Source organism: Erithacus rubecula (genome assembly GCF_903797595.1).
Source record: "Erithacus rubecula genome assembly, chromosome: 3".
Classification (NCBI taxonomy): Eukaryota; Metazoa; Chordata; class Aves; order Passeriformes; family Muscicapidae; genus Erithacus; species Erithacus rubecula.
In genome coordinates this window covers 15,970,976-15,990,294 of record NC_136689.1, presented here as the reverse complement: position 1 = coordinate 15,990,294, position 19,319 = coordinate 15,970,976, and the positions used below count along the sequence as shown (strand labels likewise).

General features: G+C 40.4%; 1 protein-coding gene across 1 annotated transcript in view; it reads left to right on the top strand.

Moving 5' to 3' along the window:
- Window positions 1-16,061, top strand: part of GAD2 (glutamate decarboxylase 2) — a 37,969-nt gene extending 21,908 nt beyond the window's left edge. Inside the window, exons 9-16 of the mRNA XM_079300597.1 lie at window positions 2,803-2,857; window positions 4,081-4,197; window positions 5,279-5,343; window positions 9,100-9,178; window positions 10,840-10,989; window positions 12,691-12,798; window positions 14,378-14,467; window positions 15,782-16,061. Of these exons, the coding sequence (XP_079156723.1) occupies window positions 2,803-2,857; window positions 4,081-4,197; window positions 5,279-5,343; window positions 9,100-9,178; window positions 10,840-10,989; window positions 12,691-12,798; window positions 14,378-14,467; window positions 15,782-15,955 (838 nt within the window). The 3' untranslated portion in view covers window positions 15,956-16,061. The remainder of the gene's footprint in view (window positions 1-2,802; window positions 2,858-4,080; window positions 4,198-5,278; window positions 5,344-9,099; window positions 9,179-10,839; window positions 10,990-12,690; window positions 12,799-14,377; window positions 14,468-15,781) is intronic.
- Window positions 16,062-19,319: the final 3,258 nt, after the last annotated feature.

Below are 19,319 nucleotides of genomic sequence, written 5' to 3'. Positions count from 1 at the left end.
GAGGTTTCTGGTATTTTTTTTCTTTTGTTCTGATGTGAAACAGGATATCAAACTAATATAATTTAAGTTCTGTGCTAAGAAACCAGAAGGAAGCTTGTTTTGGCTAAATCAGGCTCTCATGTTTTGATCCATTAAAATGAGATGAAGTGAGGCTTTTATAGGAATAAAATATTTAGGAGCATTTGCTAATATAATTCTGTTACTTCATGCCCCCAGCCATCTTTCTCAGCTGGATTGCATTTCCCTCCGTGCTCTTGACAGGGATAAGTTGTGATAGGATGAGAAGGATTTTGGCAGCATTGTGGGAAGCATGAGCTAAGGAGGATGGTGAACCTTGGAAACCAACAGCACAGGAGGCAGAAAATCTGCAGTTCACACAGGCTCTGAAAAAGGGTGATAGATAACTTCTTGCTTAACTCATCCAATTAAAAGGTTTCAATTCTCTGTGAAAACCCATTTTGTGAAAAAAGTATATTGACAAAATCAACATGTTGTGGTAAAATTTTTCTGGTTTCAGGAAAACACTTTCTATGTGACAAAAAATTATTAGAACAATTCTTACTGATTCTGTTGAGAGTCTTTCCAATAGAAAATGCAATTTGAGTCCCTCATTGTTACAAGGTATTGAATTAATTACGTCTCTAACAGAAATGGAAGACTTTGCTGCTATCAAAATAATCTGCTCCCACATTAAAAAACAAGCATCAAGTAAGCAATTTACAGTGCTAATCACAGTGCCTGCATATTGACTTATGGTCCTATTATCTCTTTATTAACAAAAGACTGAACACACCTTGAAGAGGATTTAATTACGTCAGAACAACCAACACACATCAAAATAAATTCCCAGATGTTTCTATTCACTAGAGATGGATGTGGATCAATGAAGCCTTGTCTTCCCTTTCTTCTTGTGCAAATTCAGCGTGGTGGTTTTCTGTGAAGACCACAATGGTTGGCCTGCCCAGCTGAAGGAAACAGCAGGATTCCTGTGTCTCACAGGGACAGAGCAGATTGTGTGCACAGGATCTGGGCTGGTGTGGTTAGAAGATATGGGGCTCTGGCAGGATGAAGGAGCACGTTGATATCTTTTTGATGTTTTCAGAATGACCAAGCATACTTCCTGGTGGCTCTTTCCCATTCTGACCCACACCTGCCAAGTTTGCCTTGTTTAGCTGGCAAACCTTGGCATTGCTTGGATATTCACTCTCCTGGCCATGAATTCCTGCATCTGCTTGATGTGACATGGGGCTGGATAATCACTTGCTTTGTTAAAAAAAAATTGGGCAGTGAAAGCATCTGCCCAGTTCTGTGTATGTTTCTATGCACAAGCCCACTAAATCAGAAACTATTGAAGATCAGCATCTAAATTATGTTTTGAGGAGGAACTCATTGCCCTTCTTTGACTTGTTTTTATTTTCCTTATTCCTCTAATGATCCCAGGTACATTTTTTGAAGATAAGACAACTACTCCTTTTCTGTGAACATGTACATATGTCTGGGAGGAAGAAACTGAATACTCTTTAGGCCTTCCTTGCATTTCTGCAAGAAAAATCTAGGTTAATTTTTTAGATTTTTAGAGCTTTTTACTTTTTAGTTATTCTTTCCATATTTTAGTGTTTTGAATATGCAGAAGAGATTTTGCAAAAAAACTCAGCAGTACAAACCCGCTTCTACTGAAATAAATACTGTCTTATTGTAAGCTACATGAGGATGAAAAGGTACAAAACCAAGAGCATCTTCTTAAGCATCATATTACAATAAATTAATAATTTTTTAAAAAGGACATGCATCCAAATGTCATGAAAACAGTTCAAGGGTTTTCATGCAAAATGAATCTACAAATTAATGAGTTTATTAGCTTCCATATAACTTCATTTTGAGCTTTAATTAAGGTTCTTTTTTTATAGCAGTGGGAAATGAGGGCCTACTTTAAGAAAAAATCTGAAAAAGTCTTTAAAAATGTATATCAATCTAAATGTACAACATTCAAAGCCAGTGAAGACTTTTTTTCTGAATCATGGGAATCTATCATGTTTGTATTGCTGTATTCATACTGCTCTTCCTCTATAGACTTGCTTGTGTCTAAAGCAGAGAAAACCAAAGCCTTAATATTGATATCAGCACTGTTTTACCTTGCACCCAGTTAATTTACAGGATTTCCTAAATTAGCCTTCAAGCCTTGCACGACTGAGTCTGAACCTGAGGTAGATGTTCATACTGGAGGAGTTGCAATCACAGTCAATGCAAAGAGCCTGGCATTGCATTTAGTGAGTCTAAACTGGCAGCTTCTCATATCCAGCAAATGCAAACATGTAATTCACTAAACCTGGGAAAAGTCATCCCTGGGAATGGAACACAGAGACTGCTCAAGGCTGTCCAGCTCAGCTGGCATTTTGTCTGCCTGCTGGGAGAGGACCATGGGATTTGGCACCCAGTGAACTTCTTGGGATGCTGGGCTGAGCCTCCCCCTGGGAGACTGAAGCTAATTCCCAGGACTGTAACTTCAGACAGGACCAAGAGGCTCCAAGGAACAGCATCAGTCTTTAGTGGAGGTGGCCACAAGATACTTTCTCTGTTACCATCACCATATTGATGGAAATATATTGACTAAATAATTAGTCAAAAAACTATTTTGGTAAAAACTCAGACTAATAGGCAGAGTCCTCTTGTGCTCTTCAATGTAGCATAACTCTTGGGCAAAAAGTCCCTTTGCTCCTTCTTTGGGTTTCCTATTTAGTGAAGAAGTAACAGCCAAAGTTGAATTCAAGATCAAGTTACTGATACAACTCTCTCTTGCTCCAGAGGGAAAATGATCCCATCAGACCTTGAAAGAAGAATTGTTGAAGCCAAACAAAAAGTAAGTTCACCAGCTTGTCTGCTTCCAAAGGGGAAAAAAACCCCAAAAAATGCAGAATAGTAAAGCCAGTTGTATTTTTTAGAAATGTGGCCTGCCAATTAATGAGGCAAGAGTTATTGAGAAGATAAGTTCAGAACTACTTTATAATATCCATGAGCTATTTGGCTTTCTTTTCATATGATATTTTGCATAACATCCTCCTCTTTTATGATGTCAGCCTATGATGCAGCTTCTCAGCTAAATATTGTCAAAAACAGAGTAATCATTTTGAGGAATTTGTTCTATTCTAATGCATTGAAAATGCTTTTCATAGACTCACCAAATTAATGGAATGTGAACTAAAATCCACATATCTCTAAAAATGCACAGACTTTTGTATTTCTTCACTAAGAGAAGCTAGAATTAAAACATCAGATTAAAGTATGCAATGAACTCAACCCTGTGTTTTTAGCATTTATATTCACTAGACACACAGCAGTCAAAGCTGATTAATAACAAAATCTTCATTAAAAGCACATTTTTTTCCAAGAAAATAAATACAGTCGATTTAAAAAAATGCAAAATGACAGTAGAGTACCACTCAAACCTACTGACTATTGCAGAAGGAAGTTTGGATTTTTCAAAGGTTTCAACCCCATTTCTGCCAAAAAAAAAAAAAAAAAAAAAAAAAAAGTGGCCACTCTTGACCTCTAAGTACTCCTTATGAGATCAACATAACTACAAATGAAATTAAAATTAAACACTGTTATAAATTCTAGCAGACCTCTGATCTCATGACACAATGCTCCCAGGGACAAAATTGAGGCACCACATGGCCAGACCCTCTCTGGGATAATTGCAATGCAGCCCAGCACACAGTCCAGCAGAAATGCTTCTCTCACTGTGGTGCCTGGTTGAGGTTTGTTTATGTGCCATCCTGCAGTGCAGACTTTTTTTGTTTCAGGCAGGTGGTGTGAAGCAGAATTGCTCTGTTGAGCCCTTACCTGTCTCATGCATCCTAATAAATGGAGGATATTGGTTTGGAAGTTTGCTGCCACCTTAAGGTAGAAACTGTAATATCGCTGGTATCTGAATGTGGAGAAAACCAGTGTAGCACAGCAGGGATGTCCTCTGGGAGACACCTGGGAGTCACTGTGGGGGCAGCACAGGGGGACTGGGGCTGCCATGGGATGAGGGGGCTGCAGCACTCTAACCATACATGATGTCCCTCTGCTTTCTTACAGGGATTTGTTCCTTTTCTGGTGAGTGCCACAGCTGGGACAACAGTGTACGGGGCATTTGACCCTCTCATAGCTATTGCAGACATCTGCAAGAAATACAAAATCTGGATGCATGTGGATGTAAGTACCATAGTACGTGGAGGGCTGGATTACAAGGTGTATTAATATTCATTTATTCATTTTGGAGAGTGTCCTTTTGTACAAAACCTGGTGTATTTAGTTCCTGTAATTAAGTCTAACATCCAAGTATTGACTTCCTCTGAAGGGCTCAGGTCAGGGGAATATTTTAGGAGCTGTGACTGTAGTTGGAACACTTAAGCTGACCTAGTTTGAGTGCTTTTGGCTTTCAGCTTTATCTTTAAATGCCATTAGTAAAGAAATACATAAGAAGCATACTGAGCACTGGCTCAGCTTCTGCAGCAGCTGCAAAATAAATACATAAGGAAAGGGATATATTTGTCTGGAATAAAGTAGTGCAAATTGCTGATCAGGTTAATGCAAGTGCTAGGGAAATTTATCAGATTGGCTACTTAGCTTTATCCAGGCTCTTGCCAAGAAATCTTCTGAAGGATCATCTTTCTGGAATATCTTCTATGTCATTTTTTGCAAATCCTTTCTCCAAAAAGGCTTGGTAATTGACTTCCCATAGATTTGGGAGTCTTGATTTTGTATTACTGTGTCAGCTAAAATCAATACATTCAAAGGACAAAAATTGTATTTACTTTACTTTCAGTCACATGAAGTGCCTGCTTGTCCCAGATCTCTGTGAGGAAAGCAAATGAGAACAGGGCAGGCAGCAGTGGGTCCAAAACATGATGGAAATCCCCCCAAGCAGCTGCTGAGATTGCAGCCTGGTTTGTTATTATAACTTAGCGACTCTCAGGGGAAAGGCAGCTGACCCAGAAGCAGCTCTGCAAGGGACGAATGACAGCATGGGGCAGCCCGATGTGGCAGTGCCAGAGCAGGGCGAGCGAGGGTGCACAGATGATGAGGGTGGCTGCCTGCATCGGGGGCTGTTAACTGCTGCTTCCAAGCTGCTGGAAGGAAATTGTTAGCACAGCTCCTGCCTCAGGCCCCGTCTGCCTGGTCATTTTGGAATGTGCCACATTAGCGAGACCAAAGCGTCCCAGCGTGTCGGGAGCGGCGCTGCGGCCGCGGAGCAGAGCGCGCTCTCGCTAAGATGATTTCTCTTGCCTTGCAGGGAGCCTGGGGTGGCGGGCTCCTGATGTCGAGGAAACACAAATGGAAGCTAAACGGCGTCGAAAGGTATGATTTATTAGTATCAATAAAGGATTTATTAATTGCATTTTAACATACTTGCGATTGCCATAGCAGCCTATAAAAATAAATGTTACCTGTGAGATACGGTTGGGAGAAATCCTATGAACTCTCCTTCCAGCTGAAGCAGCAATGTGGAGTGCCTTTGTGCTACAGTAGTGTGGCAATTTGTTTTGAAGTATAAACAGCAGATATTCCATACTTGCTTCACTGTTCTCCCACCATACATTCACAGGTCCAGAGTCGTTTCTGCAGAATTCTCTGATTCAGCATCCAAAAGGAGTTAGCAATTTCATTTCTCTAAGAAATGAATCTTGTAGGTCTTATATACTGAAGTATAAAATTGCAATACAAAACCTGCAGCTAGGACAGATATCCCCTGCTCTGTCACTTCTGGAGAGAATAGCCCTCTCCAGACTGTGTTATTGATGTCTTCAGGAAATCTGTTCCTGGATATATACACAGTTGTAGTCATGAGCTCATAAACGTTGCAAATAATGCAGATGAACATAAGTGATGCTAGTCCAGACTGGAAGGACTGAGCTTAAACTTAAAAACAGCTTCTTACTCAGAAACGTTTAGTTAAGCTGTGGAAATCCTTCCTGTAGGATGTTGGAATTTATCTACATTCAAGGAAATGCAAAAACCATTCAGGATTTCTATGAGCCACAAATGAGTAGAAGCTCAGAGAGTATTTAGAGAAAATTCATGGGGTGCTAGCCCTGTTATGTACTGTTCCCAGTCACCTATTTAGCCCACTTTAGGGACTTAGAGGCAATAGTATACTGGGCTAGATGGAGTCACTTGCATTTCTGAACTTACTGAAGCCCATGATGTTTGAGAATAAATCATTACTCCCTTCCTCCTTCTTTATCACTAAATCAAATGGCTGGTTTTTGCCAATTAAAATTATAAACAACTTCCTCATCCTGATCCTGGAGATTAGGAGGAGACCTTGATGATTCAGTTCTTTTCTCATGCAAAATTTGAAAAGCAGCCAATGATTCTATGAATTTCATTTAATTAAGGTTGCCTACAGCATTCAGACTTATATATCATGCATTAAAAGGACATATATCCAAATATCTGGCAAGCAAAAATCCACCTTGTTGCCTTTGAGGGCAGAGTATGAAACAAAGGGTTTGCCTTCCAAATTGTTGTCCAAACTGTGCTGGAATGAGAAGTTCAGGTTATATCCCCTTTGGAGCATTTTCCACATAATATGCTTTAGATCCAGAACTCCACTGGATTTTATTAAGTGTTTTGATAAGCACCATCTCAATATGTTTGGCAGTGAATTAAGGAAATTTATTATATTGAATGCTGTTCCTCTGCTTGCTGGACACAGCAACTCATTTCAGTTTGTCCAGATCTCAAATGTAGGAACCTTTAGAGCAGACCTTTTATGGACCTTTTTGTTTCATGGTAGATGATGGAGTCATCACAGGTCTGAGTAGAAGAGAACTGAAGCTGTTAGTCATGTTTGATAGGAGAGAGAAAATTTCCTGCAGCACACTGTGCTCTGAGTTCTCACATCCTTCTGCTTACAGTCAGACCAGCAGAAATACTCCTGTCACAGGAAAAGAGCTGCAGGAGTGTCCTTACCATGCCCTCCAGTCTCCCCATGGCAGATTTCAAGGTGCTGGAGGAGGCCTGAAGGCAGCATGAGCCCCAGTGTGTGGAGCAGAGAGGTCTGGCCAACATCAGGAGCTCCAGCCTGGTGTCCCCTGTCCAGAGGCTCAGGCAGGGGGTGACAGCCACATGAGAAAAACACGTGTGCAGTGAGTGAGTGCTCCCTTACAGGGTCTGGGCATCTTTCCCAGGGCTGTGGCTGGTCAGTGATTGCATCAGCTGTATTTAATGATGGCTCAGGACCATATTCTGCCAGTCATGAATCTCTCCCGTCATCTATTTGAAATCTCTAAAGAAAGAACTTTTTTTTTTTTTTTTTCCTTTGGTCCACAGCCAAAAAATCATACAGGTTCTAGGTGCTCAGTTATTTGGGCAAACATGAGATGCTTTTGGAAAACATCTGTGGATTCCTGTAGATTTTGTTACTCCACTGTTTGTCTTGGTCAGCAGTTTCTTCAAACAGATACTGATGACATGAGCCCAAAAAAACTGATAACAAATGAAAAATGGTGGACTTTTATTTTACATAATTGGGTAATTGGTATGTAATTAGGTAAATAAGTGACCATAGGGTAAATTAAATGTTTTAGACAGACAATTCACATCTGGCTGTTGTCAGTAAGTAACCTTTTTGCTTGAGAAAATGCATTCCACTTTTGTTACTTAGTTGTCTCTTAAAGAATTTCTGTCTGATTTTGCATAGGCAAATAAAATTTAAAAGTATCACATCAAGGGATATTCATAGACCTGAGTGGATGTTCAGAACCATTGGCTTTGGTGTTGTAATCAGATGACTGACTGAGCTGGTGAAGAGCTGCCAAATACTCAAACAGCCAAGCCAAGTGGCCAGATGTTGCCTGTGGAAGACTGTTCCCCACAGATTTTGCAGAGTCCCATTTAAATAGCAAAGAATAAAGCACAGAAGTACTGCCTGATGTCCATGTGAATTTTGAAGCTGCTTGCTTTGAAGGAGTGGAAGCAGTTTGGCAGGAGGTGCATAAACCTGTAGCACTGTCTCCAAGTCCTACAAAGGAAAACACTGCTAGATTTGAACTTGCTCACCTCTGTTCACATCTGTTATGTGAACATGTGTTACCTGCTAATGTGTCCTGAGTCCTTTAAGTTTCTTGACTGATTTGTACCAATTTATGCCATCAAAATACAAATCACTGCACTAGATGAAATCACATGCACTGTGTGTCCTTGACAGCTTGCCAAATAGGATGCAAATATATACATTTATCAGCTAATTCATCATATGTAACAATAGTAATTACAAAATAGCCAGTCAAGCATAACACAAAATTAAAATAATAAACAACTGGACGATCTTCCATTCAGCCCTCACCACAGTCCTAAATGCCCCTTCTCTAGATTCCATTGTGCCAGTTCTGTTTGTTCCCTAAACTTAGGCTGACAGCAGTTTTTCCAGCACATGTGTCCTGAAAGGAGGCAGGATCAGACTCTTTTCTGGAAAGATGGGTCAGTTCCATGCTTATTACTGCAGTTGTGTGGATTGCTGTAGCTAAGCAAAAATTAAGGGGCTATGAAAATTTGCCATCTTCAGACTAACAAGAAAAATTACTTTGGGCCAGGTTTTCCAGGTTACTCAGAGACTTAGTGATGCCCAGAAGTATTTCAAGGAATTTTTTTGAATGCCTGTGTGAGCTAATTACTAAACTCTTGCTGAAACTGGAATCAGAGGGAGGGAGATCTGATAGATTGCCAGCTTCCTATCTGTGCAATTAATTGACTGTGCAATTTTAGGAAGTTCATCAGTCAAGTGTGTGTTTTTAGGAAGTTTGCCCTATGTTTATAAAGTACAGATGACTCCCCTGGAAGTTTAATATTGATTAAATTTAGTGGATAGAGCAATTATCGTGTGGTAAATTGCCAGGATTGTCATCCAAAAGCCAACTGGAGTGGATTAGGTCCCCTGTGAAAACATTGCTTTCCTAATATCAGGCATGATTATTTTCAGCTTTGCTTGCTCAGAAAAAGAAAAAAAAAAATTAGTATTGCTACATTTGGTAGTATTCTAATAATTTCTAAATGCCTCTGGGGTTTCATCACATAGTACAATGTCTGAGTTCATTTGGTTTTCTGTCCCAGGGCTAACTCAGTAACCTGGAACCCTCACAAGATGATGGGAGTCCCACTGCAGTGTTCAGCCCTGCTAGTAAGAGAAGAGGTATGTCACAATATACATCCTTCTCTGCTTTTTTCTGGCATTTTACTTCTGAAAATCCTGGATATTTTCTTCATAGTGGTGCCATAGCCAAATTTGCTAATGTGATGAGGATTATAACAGAAACTAAGAAGAGACCTCTCTTTACATGCTTCAGGCATGATTGCAAAAGGAATTAAAGCAGATGTCTAGCAAAAAGGTGGAAATCAGTGGCAATATCTATACAGAGTTTTGTGACTTTCTGTTCTAAATGTTCATGGTTCAGTTGTGGCTACACAACTGTGTGACCCCACTAGTTGCTGTGTAGCATAAGATATAACTGCAGGCAAACTCTGGTCCTCTTGAGGTGAGTCATGGCTTACATGCAGCACTCCATTTGGTCCAGAATTGCACTTTCTAGACTTTTACAATATTTCTACCCAGCTTTGATCTATATATCCACTTGGGGGCACATGGAACAGTAAGTGCACTTGGAATAAAAAGTAGACATTTTATTTAGTGCTAGAATTTGAATCACCCTTCAAGCCTGTAATTTTCATATAACCATCAGTTACTGGGAGCTGCCTTACAGCCACCACTTAATAGACCAGCTATCAAAAAGCTGGCTGTTGTTTTGCTAATGGCTGTACAACAGATTTTATACAAAGTGATTGCACTTAGGAAGAGAGAAACTAGCTTTTATTTGCCCTCTGGATCAGTTATCCAAGACAAAGCCTGCCCATCTGAAGTCAGTACCATCCTTGACTTCTAGTGAGAGCAGATGGTTCAGATTAGGAGAAAATAAATTTTTTTCTCCCTCTCATTTTGCTATCTCAGTTTTGAGTTACACATAAAGATTAGACCTGATGATAAACAGCCATGTTATGATTCTTCTTGGACTGGAAATTGCCATTTTAGGCAACAGCCCTAAGGTATTCCATAAACTTGGTTGAGATCTTAACTAGAGCCAGAATGTGGCTCTCTGTATTTTACTTAAAAAGCTGAAAAGGAAGCCTCATGCTTTTGTGAGCCAGGTTTCCTCACCTTGTTGGCTTCTGTCCCTCCCACAAAGTTACCTCTTAGAATGGTATGTTGCAGCCCAGAAATAGCTCTAGCTGGGTTTTTAAAAGCCATATGCTCTTTTGTCTGTTCAAAGTTTTCTATACTACTTAAGCATCCAATCTACAGCTGAGGACTTTGCAGGAAAGAACTGTTCCTACAAAGAAAGAAAACAATAAAAATCAGAATTCTAGAGATCAAAGCAATTGAAAAGTGCTGTGATATTCTTTAGATTAGTCACCAATTGTCTTGGTCTGAGTCAGAAAAAAAGCCTTCAAAGGAAAGGAGGAAAAGGAACCAGAACAAAGAATAAAAGGAAAGATCCAAAAATGAAGTGAAGCATAAGAATGCTAGGAAGCACAATGTCCAGCATTTTAAAAAATATTATTTGTATCTGGGAGTGGATTACACATAGCTGGATCAGGTACCAAGGCATCTTGGGCACTGGTAGAGATTAGTCCATTGAGCAGCTAAGTCTAGTTTTGTGCTTTTTTTGATCTTCCTTTTGCACTTGGACATATATTCAACTCAATTCGAGTGTCGGTAATTTTTCACCCAAAGCAACCCTCAAAGCAGTAGCCAAATCTGTGCTGACATCCCTGTGCTTGTGTGTTTGTGCCCATAAGGGACTGATGCAGAGCTGCAATCAGATGCATGCTTCCTACCTCTTTCAACAAGACAAGCACTACGACCTGTCCTACGACACGGGAGACAAGGCTCTGCAGTGTGGGCGGCACGTGGATGTCTTCAAGCTATGGCTGATGTGGAGGGCAAAGGTAGGACTGCCTGCTGCACATTGGCTTGTATAAAAATAATGCACACCAGATAACACTTGAGGGGTTTCCTTTCTGTAATCATAATTTTCAGAAAATACCTGACCTGAATTTCACATATATAACATGAAAGAAAGAATATTATTATTTTCTGGGGGTTTTATACTTTTAACAACAGAGCTTCAAAGCAGCACACATGATTATGAAACTTGGACTGTATGACTTTGCATAGTATTTGCCTTGTGTAACTGTAGGAGTTTAACAGCATAAATCATATACCTAGAAATGTTGTTAGAAAGATTTCTACTTTAAAAAGATGTTTTAATTATATTCAGAAATTATAATGGCAAATCAAGACTGGAATACTTAGTTTTATGCTGTTGATATGAATAATCGTTTGAAGGAGCAGAGGAAATCTCATAAAATCTCTTCACTGGGAAATCTGTAAACACCAGCTCTAATGATTACTTTATCTATATTGCTAAATAAGTTCTTGTGTGTATTTATCTAATCTACTATGTCAGGTTGCCTAAGGTTGGTTCAGAGGAGATGACATCACTGTTTTCATTTCCAGAAAGCCTTAAAGATTGTCATTAAACCTCTGAGGAGGTGTGGGAGTCTGTAAAGGAGGATGCAATAGCTGTTATGCAGGGATATGTTTATAGGGGTCTGCAGAGTGGCAGGTGATTTCAGCCACATGTCTCTTTTACTCCAAGCCTTTCTCCTAGGGCTACCTCTAGTCTGTTTTGAAATCTCTATACACAGAGGCATAATGACATGGGCTTTTATGTCATTTCTGCACTGCCAGAACAGATTTAGCAGGGACATGCATCCATTACTCAGAGACATTTCTCCTAAAACCCATTTTTTCCATATTGCTTTTTCTCTTCTCACACTCTGCTTGTAATATTAACATTACAAAATAGGATGTGTGTTTCTTAAAGAGTTCCAGCTGTTTATTCCCCTTCCTCCCTCTTGAAGCTGTGTCCTTTGTTTGAGGTATCACAGTTGGTGATTGCAGGAACAATTATGATGTCACAGAGAGGATTATGACTTCTGCCAGAGAAGAAAAAGCAGAAGAAAAAGCTCTTAAAAGCACAGCTGCTGTGTTTGTATGGTATCTGTTAGAAGAGAGAGGAACTCTACAGAGACAGGGTAGTATCTAAACAAAGTGTGTATTTTCTCAGGCATCAGAGTGGGCTCTGAAAGTGTATCTACCCATTCTGCGCTTAACTAAAAAGGAAAAAATTATTCCTGGAAAGTCCCCAGCATATCATTCCTGGAAGATTAAAATCTGCTATCCTAATAATAGTGGGAGACTCCCTTTATCTGGAACTCAGCACCTCCTGAAGACCCCCTTCTGTACCAGTCCAAGCTGTCCAAAGCCATCCTCAGCCTCTCTGCAAAATTTACCAAACTCACCCTTTGAGGTGCTATTCAGGTTCTCAGTAAAATATTCCTGAGAACTAAGCAAGTACCTGATGCTTCTTTTGCAAAATTGGCTATAGCAGTGTCAGTGGCAAGAGCTAGAGACAAATTATCTCTGCTTATCAAAGTGCCCTGCATCACATAGAATCAGATCCTTCAGAGTCTTCTGGCAGGTGACTAGTGCTGATGTGTTGGCAAGTATTGCATGGTCCTTCTGCCCTTTTAATTCATGGAACAGATATTTACGTAACTTCTTTTCTTCATCTCTCTGTAAAGGGAACCACAGGATTTGAAGCACAAATTGATAAGTGCTTGGAACTTGCTGAATACCTATACAATAAAATTAAGAACAGAGAAGGGTATGAAATGGTGTTTGATGGAAAGGTATGTAGTGCAACTTCTTTTTCTCCGTTGGTCAACAGTGTTTGCTTCATCACCTATTGAAATGCTACCAACAGGTCAGATCAAACAGCATGAGACAGAAAGCAGGGACAAAATCTTGTAACAAAACCTGCTGTTGTGCCAGTTCCTCTCTTCCTCGGGGAATGCAGGGACAAGGGAGATGAGGCAGCTGTGCATAAGTGTTCGTTTTGCTCTGTTTAACCCTGCTGAAACAAAACACGGGTATCTCAGCCTAACACAACACACAAAGGCACAATGAGAACCAGCTCTTGTGTTATTAAAACAAGTTGCAGTTTCCTAATAGCAGGGTCTGTTAGGAGAGGGGGTACAGTACCCCACACAGCTCTGAAAGGATGGCTGTGCAGAGCAGTTCTATCAGCATTCTTAGGTGGGCAGTCACAGGGGAACTGGAATGCCCACCTGCACTGAGGTCCCTGCTGTGATGGGGTGCAGTCAGCAGGGCAGGGGCCAGTGCTGCTTGGGGGCCCAGCTGGCTCCTGGGACAGGCACTGGCACTGTCTGGGCTGCAGATTCACCAGGAAAGTTTTGTGGAAAGACTCCAGCTGTGATGGGAGCCCTGGGTACCAGCAGCTTGGCTGAAGCACAGTGCTCAGGGCAAGGCAGTGCAGTCTGGGTTGGGTGACTGTACCTCTGCTGTGCCCTGTCATTGCTGTGTGGGCAACCTCTCCAGCTGGAAGGGCTGGGAGAAACCTCTGTTGCAAAGTTAGCTGGTGCTCTGTCTGTAAGAGAGAGCAAGAATGAACATCACTAGGTTTCTTCAGAGATTACAGGCTCATATCCACATATCACTGTGGAATTTATTTCCCCCACTGCCCACATCATCACTGAATTTTGTCCTCTGGGTCTGATGATGAATAAAGGAACTGCAGCAGAAGGAGTTAGTGTAAAACACATTTAGCATCCGGCAAAGGGGAGCATAGCAAGGCAGGCAACTTTTGGGAGACTGGAAAAATGCACAAAATGCCAACTAGTTCTTGCTTTATGCGTTTCTGCTTAGTGGTTCGATAGATGTTAAATGAGCTAAGATGCTGTGGTGCATGCATATTAATCCAGCAGCTAGCTGAATCAAATTGAGAAGTAATAAATTTCATTAAATGTAAGAAAATCTTAGACTGTCTTATGCACCACCTGTGGCTCCTGTTTACAGAATCAGATTCTGTATTATTCTGTCATGTAATAGAAGTAAATGACACGGTCCTCACCTCTAAATTATCTGTAATAGACTCTTGCCTTAGCCACACGATCCCTTCAGCCCCTGGAGGGGACAGGAGGTGCAAAATCCAGATGTCTTTCAGGAAGGCATAAATATATTTGCCCAGCTGGATGATGTGTTTTTGCATCTGACACCCTGAGAATAAATTGCTTAAAATTATCTTTTCTGCATTAATAACGATGATGACTCTCAGTGGACCACAATAATGAAAACCATTGACTGCTGTCACAAGATGATGTATGAGAGGGAGAGAAGGCATGAACTTAATTGCAATTGAGATATTATGAACATTTCTTACAACATGAACTATTATTATTCTGTACTTAGCCTCAGCACACGAATGTCTGCTTCTGGTACATCCCCCCCAGCTTGCGTGGAATGGAGGACAGCGAAGAGAGAACGAGCCGCCTGATGAAGGTGAGCAGCTGTCCTGGCTTGAAGGACAGGTGTCTGCCAATAAAGGCAGAAGCTTCTCTTTGAAATGGAGAATGTAAACCCCCTTCCTCCAAATTATTATTATAATTTCTAAATTAAGGGGCTCTCAGGCAAAGATAGGGGAATTAGGAATAACAGTTATTTACTAGGAAAATTAAAATAGAAATACAGTATTGCGAAGTACAATCCCAACCCTGACAGAGTCAGAATACAACCTGATACCCTGTCAGTCAGGGTGTTGGCAGCAGTCCCATTAAATGGTGGCTACAGTCCTCCTGCAGTAGCAGATGTGGTTCAGCTGAAGCAGTGCTCCTGTAGAAGGTGCAGGCTTCCTCTGAAGGTCCAGAGATGATGTGGAAAGGTCTGGTGTTCCTCTGGAATCCAGTGGAAAGAAGGTAACTTGCTGTACAAAATCTCAGTTTTTATCTAGGTAGGAAAGGCTTGGCTCCCCCTGGCTGGAGCATCTCCCAGTGGGATGATGTAATTTTATCAGTCATACAGTGGGAATCAATGGCTCAGCAGCAGATGATATCTTCCAGGAGAGAGGATGGGTTGTGCAAAAGATAAAGATGATTGCCCCAGCTGGTTTAAAGATGGCCCATTAGCAGATGGTATATGCCACAGAGATAAGTAATCACTGCCCCACCCGGTTTTAACAGTTGGTGATAGAATACACATTTCTGGCCACATCAACCCTACACAGCAGTGAAACCCTTGCAGAAAGCAATCCCCAGCATGATCTCCCAGGGCATGGGGCAAGCTGAGGTTCTGGCAAATGACACCTCCATGGTCGTTTTACTGCAGGTCAGTCTGGCAGCACCTTGCTCTGGCCTCCAGGTGTGGTGTTCCCTGATCTCCAGAGCTCGTATTTGTTCCATGTTTAGGTACTGGAGCTACTGTGAACTGCAGTCACTAAATGCAGCAAGGGCAGAAAAGCTCAACAACACTACAGCACCCTGGTGTATGAAAACAATTGTAGCCGTGTTATGAACAGTACAACAAGCAGCTACTGTGTCCCTGTCAGCAGAATTGAGGAAGTAACAGAGGGAAATTTCCCCAGTCCTTTAAAGAGCAGGATAAAGAAAAGGCATAAATTGAATGTCTTTTCAATGAGATATTTATTCCTTACTGGGGATTAATGTAATGCCATTTCAGAAGCTTGAAGCTCTCTATCCTCTATAAGAAAAGGAAGAATACTCTGTTTTAATAATAAATGAGAGTGATGATAATAATGAAAATAATTATAACAATAGCAATAGTCCTCATCATCATCCCCTACTTTTTGTTGCTCTGCAGGTGGCCCCAGTGATAAAAGCCAGGATGATGGAGTATGGCACAACCATGGTGAGCTATCAGCCCCTGGGAGACAAAGTGAACTTCTTCCGGATGGTCATCTCCAACCCTGCGGCCACCCACCAGGACATTGATTTCCTGATTGATGAAATAGAACGCCTGGGACAAGATTTATAATAACTGGGTGTGAAAGTCTGTTCCTGGACCTCTAAGTAGACAATTAAGTTGTCACAAACTGTGCGAATGTATTTGTAGTTTGTTCCAAAGTAAATCTATTTCTATATTGTGGCGTTGGAGTAGAGTACAGTTTAAAATCAAGAAACATGGCTCCTTTAAAGTCCTTTCCTGAGTTTTAGAATGCCTCCTTAATAATTAGCTGCACTAAAAAGCTTCATTGAAACAAATAAGGAAGACCAAAAGTTACTTAAAATTTTACCCCAAATTTTAGCACAGTAATTACTTTAAATTAACAGCAATCAGACTGAATGATGCCAAAGCTGCCCAAAATTATGACAAAATCATATTGGAGGGAAGTGGGAGGTGGTAGTGAGATGCAGAATATATATGCTGTATGTTTAAAAATGAAAGGATTTTGCCTTTTTCGTAGTGTTAGAACAGAATTTCTAATTTACCTATAGCAACATTTCAAATGTATTTAAATAGGTATAGTTTTACAAAAGGAAATATATATATATATATAAAAATCCTATTTTGTAAACTATATATTTTTATTTTATATGGGTTATAAAACTGCAAGTACAGAAGCTGAAAATTAACCGGGATTTTTTTTCTTTTGATGGAGGTGCCTCGAATATTTATTATTGCTTATTTTAAAAGACAAGCCCATGTAATACATTCTTTCTCCATGTCATATGGATTGTACATCTCCAGGGTTGGTTACTGAAAAACCTCAAGAGGACTGCAGCTCTTACAACCACTTAATAAAATCAATTACAGTACAACAATAGGATGCTATTATTCCTAATTATGTTTCCCAAGTGGCCTGATCAGACGCACAATCAATATACAGTGCTAACCAAGACTGAAATAAGGTTGTATTTGGATGGTTTCTGTGTTTTGTGTTTTTAAAAACCTATTTTAAAAAAGGTCACGTCTGAGTAAATTCTTCTCTCAAAACTATTTCTGCTGTGAGCAGTCCCAGGCTCTATTGAAAACCTCACAGCTACATTAAGAAGGTGAAGACTTCTTACAGATGTACAGGTCTGCAAGCAAGTCCTAAATTAAATGTGGCTGTAATCTGAGTGACAGGGATGGAGTCTAAGTACAAACTGTTCTGTCAAAGTGTTTTCACAGTGCTGGACTCCATCCTTGTCTACAGTGAAGTCAAGATATGGCCACATCTGCCAAAGAACAGCCCCTACACAGCCTCAAAACCTTTTTAGAAACCATGGGCACAGCTCTTGCAGAAATTATTTGCTGCATCATTCCTTAGCTTTAGAGGTGTCTCTGGCATGGAAACTTAAATTTATCCTTTCTCCCTGCAACATCTGGAAGTGTTGGTAAGAGTTCTGCAGCTTAGACCTGTCTACTTATAACCCTACTAAAGTTTTGGTTTTAACTTTGCCTGAATGACCAACTTGTGTTTGTAAAGCAATATGGTTTTGCTGTCTCTAAAATACTTGAAGACAAAAAAAGAAGTGCAATGTGGGTTTAATTTCATCTAAAATAGATAAATGAAGTATTGATTCAATGTAATATGAGGACATGAAGTAAGAGGAAATAAATAGTGTCTGTAATTGTGTTGCCTTTATTATATTGATAGTACTGTTTTGTCACCTCAGATTGAGGCTGTGCACTTTAGATTTAAACTGTACAATGTTGCCAATCAACATGTGTTGCTGTATAAGCTTGTACAATATATTATTGATATGTCATTATTTGTGTGATAGTAGTATTATCTCTTGATATTGTAAGATCTGCATTCAGCCTGTCCCTCTGCTGTATCTTTGGTGTTAATCTCTCCTCGTCAGCTTCTGGGCACCCCTCACCTCACGTCAGTGGACTTCCATTGCTACCTGCATAGTGGCTCAAGCCAAGCTGTAGAGGAGATACCAATTCTATCAGAAAGGCCTCAATGTGACCTCTGCTAAACATCAAAATCAGCAGATTAATCACTGAAATACTGAGTAGAGCAGCAAATTATATTATTTTTTCTTGCTGAGAAAATGGCAAGCAAAGAACTTAAAAAGTAAAAATAGGATAGGGACAATGATGAAGGTGATCAGTAGCCTGGTTACATCTTGCATGTGCAATTACATTTTAAAGTGCTAAGTGCAAACAGCATATTTATTAGATGTATGTGCCAGTCCAAGATTTACATTTGGTGTTCCAGGAGAACCAGCACTTTTTTTTTTTTTTTTTTTTTTTTTACACATTACTGTACTTATTGCAGCCAGGAAGGAGCGGCATAGCAATCTGTTCTTGTGTTTGACCAAAGTATCTTATCTGTGGTGTTGATCTAAATCCAAATAAAAGTGTAACATGTGACTCTGGGTCTTTTCATTAGCAGCACTGATGAGCACTCTAAGCGTTTATCACTCGTGCCATTTTGGAGCAAGGCCCCAATAAAGAGAATGTTTCATTGGAACTCTTTATGTCTCCTGTTGGATTTTTTCACTACAACATGCATTCTGTTCACTACTGTAACATAAAAATGCCAACTCTACCACCAGACCTTTTCTGAGTCAGTGCTCCAGACCTTTTTTGGAGGCAATACTCAGCATCAGCATACAAGGATAAATCTGCCATCTGGCATTCCTGCACCTTATCTTTACAAGATGGATTTAGTTGCTTTTTTCTCCTCAGACAGACTCAATATTTTTATGCACTGTTTTGTCTTTTTATTTCAAAAGTACTTATCCCCAAATTAACCATAGACTCAAATCAGCCTTCTGGACAGCAGTGAAAGCAGTCAGGGCACTTGCCAGGACAGCACAGACTACACAATGGCTACAATTTAAAATGGCTATGAAGTAAAAAAGACAAAACAACTTATACAAAAACTTAAGATTTTAATCTTTATGTCTCTCCTGGCCCAAGGCCTCCTCTCTTCAAAATCTGCCACCAATCTGCTCTATTTCTCTTCCACCCTCTGCAATAGCAGCAACAGAGAAATAAAAATATGCTGTTAAAGCCACAGGAGTCTGAGAGCTCATGCCCAAAATGGGACTTTTGCTATCATTTCTTTAAGTCTCTAGCAGAATTGAAGATTAACACCTGTGCTGAATACCTGCACAGAGCCCAGCTAGGAGATCTGTAAGGAAATAGAGGGAGAACTTGTGGGGGTAAGGTACTGTCCTTTCCCAGTGAAGCTCTCCATTTGGCACTGAGAAGGGGAGCACTGCATTAGCCATTTTGAGCATCACCCTCACAGGAGTGGATGAAGCTTGGGCTTGTGGAAGTGACTGACTTGCCTCAATACCCAGTAGTTAATGGTTTCTGGGGGGTTAATGCAGAATAAAAAAGCAGTGTGAGTGGGCTCTTGTGCAGCTTCTGCAAGTCCTTGGCCCTGGTGCTGTAT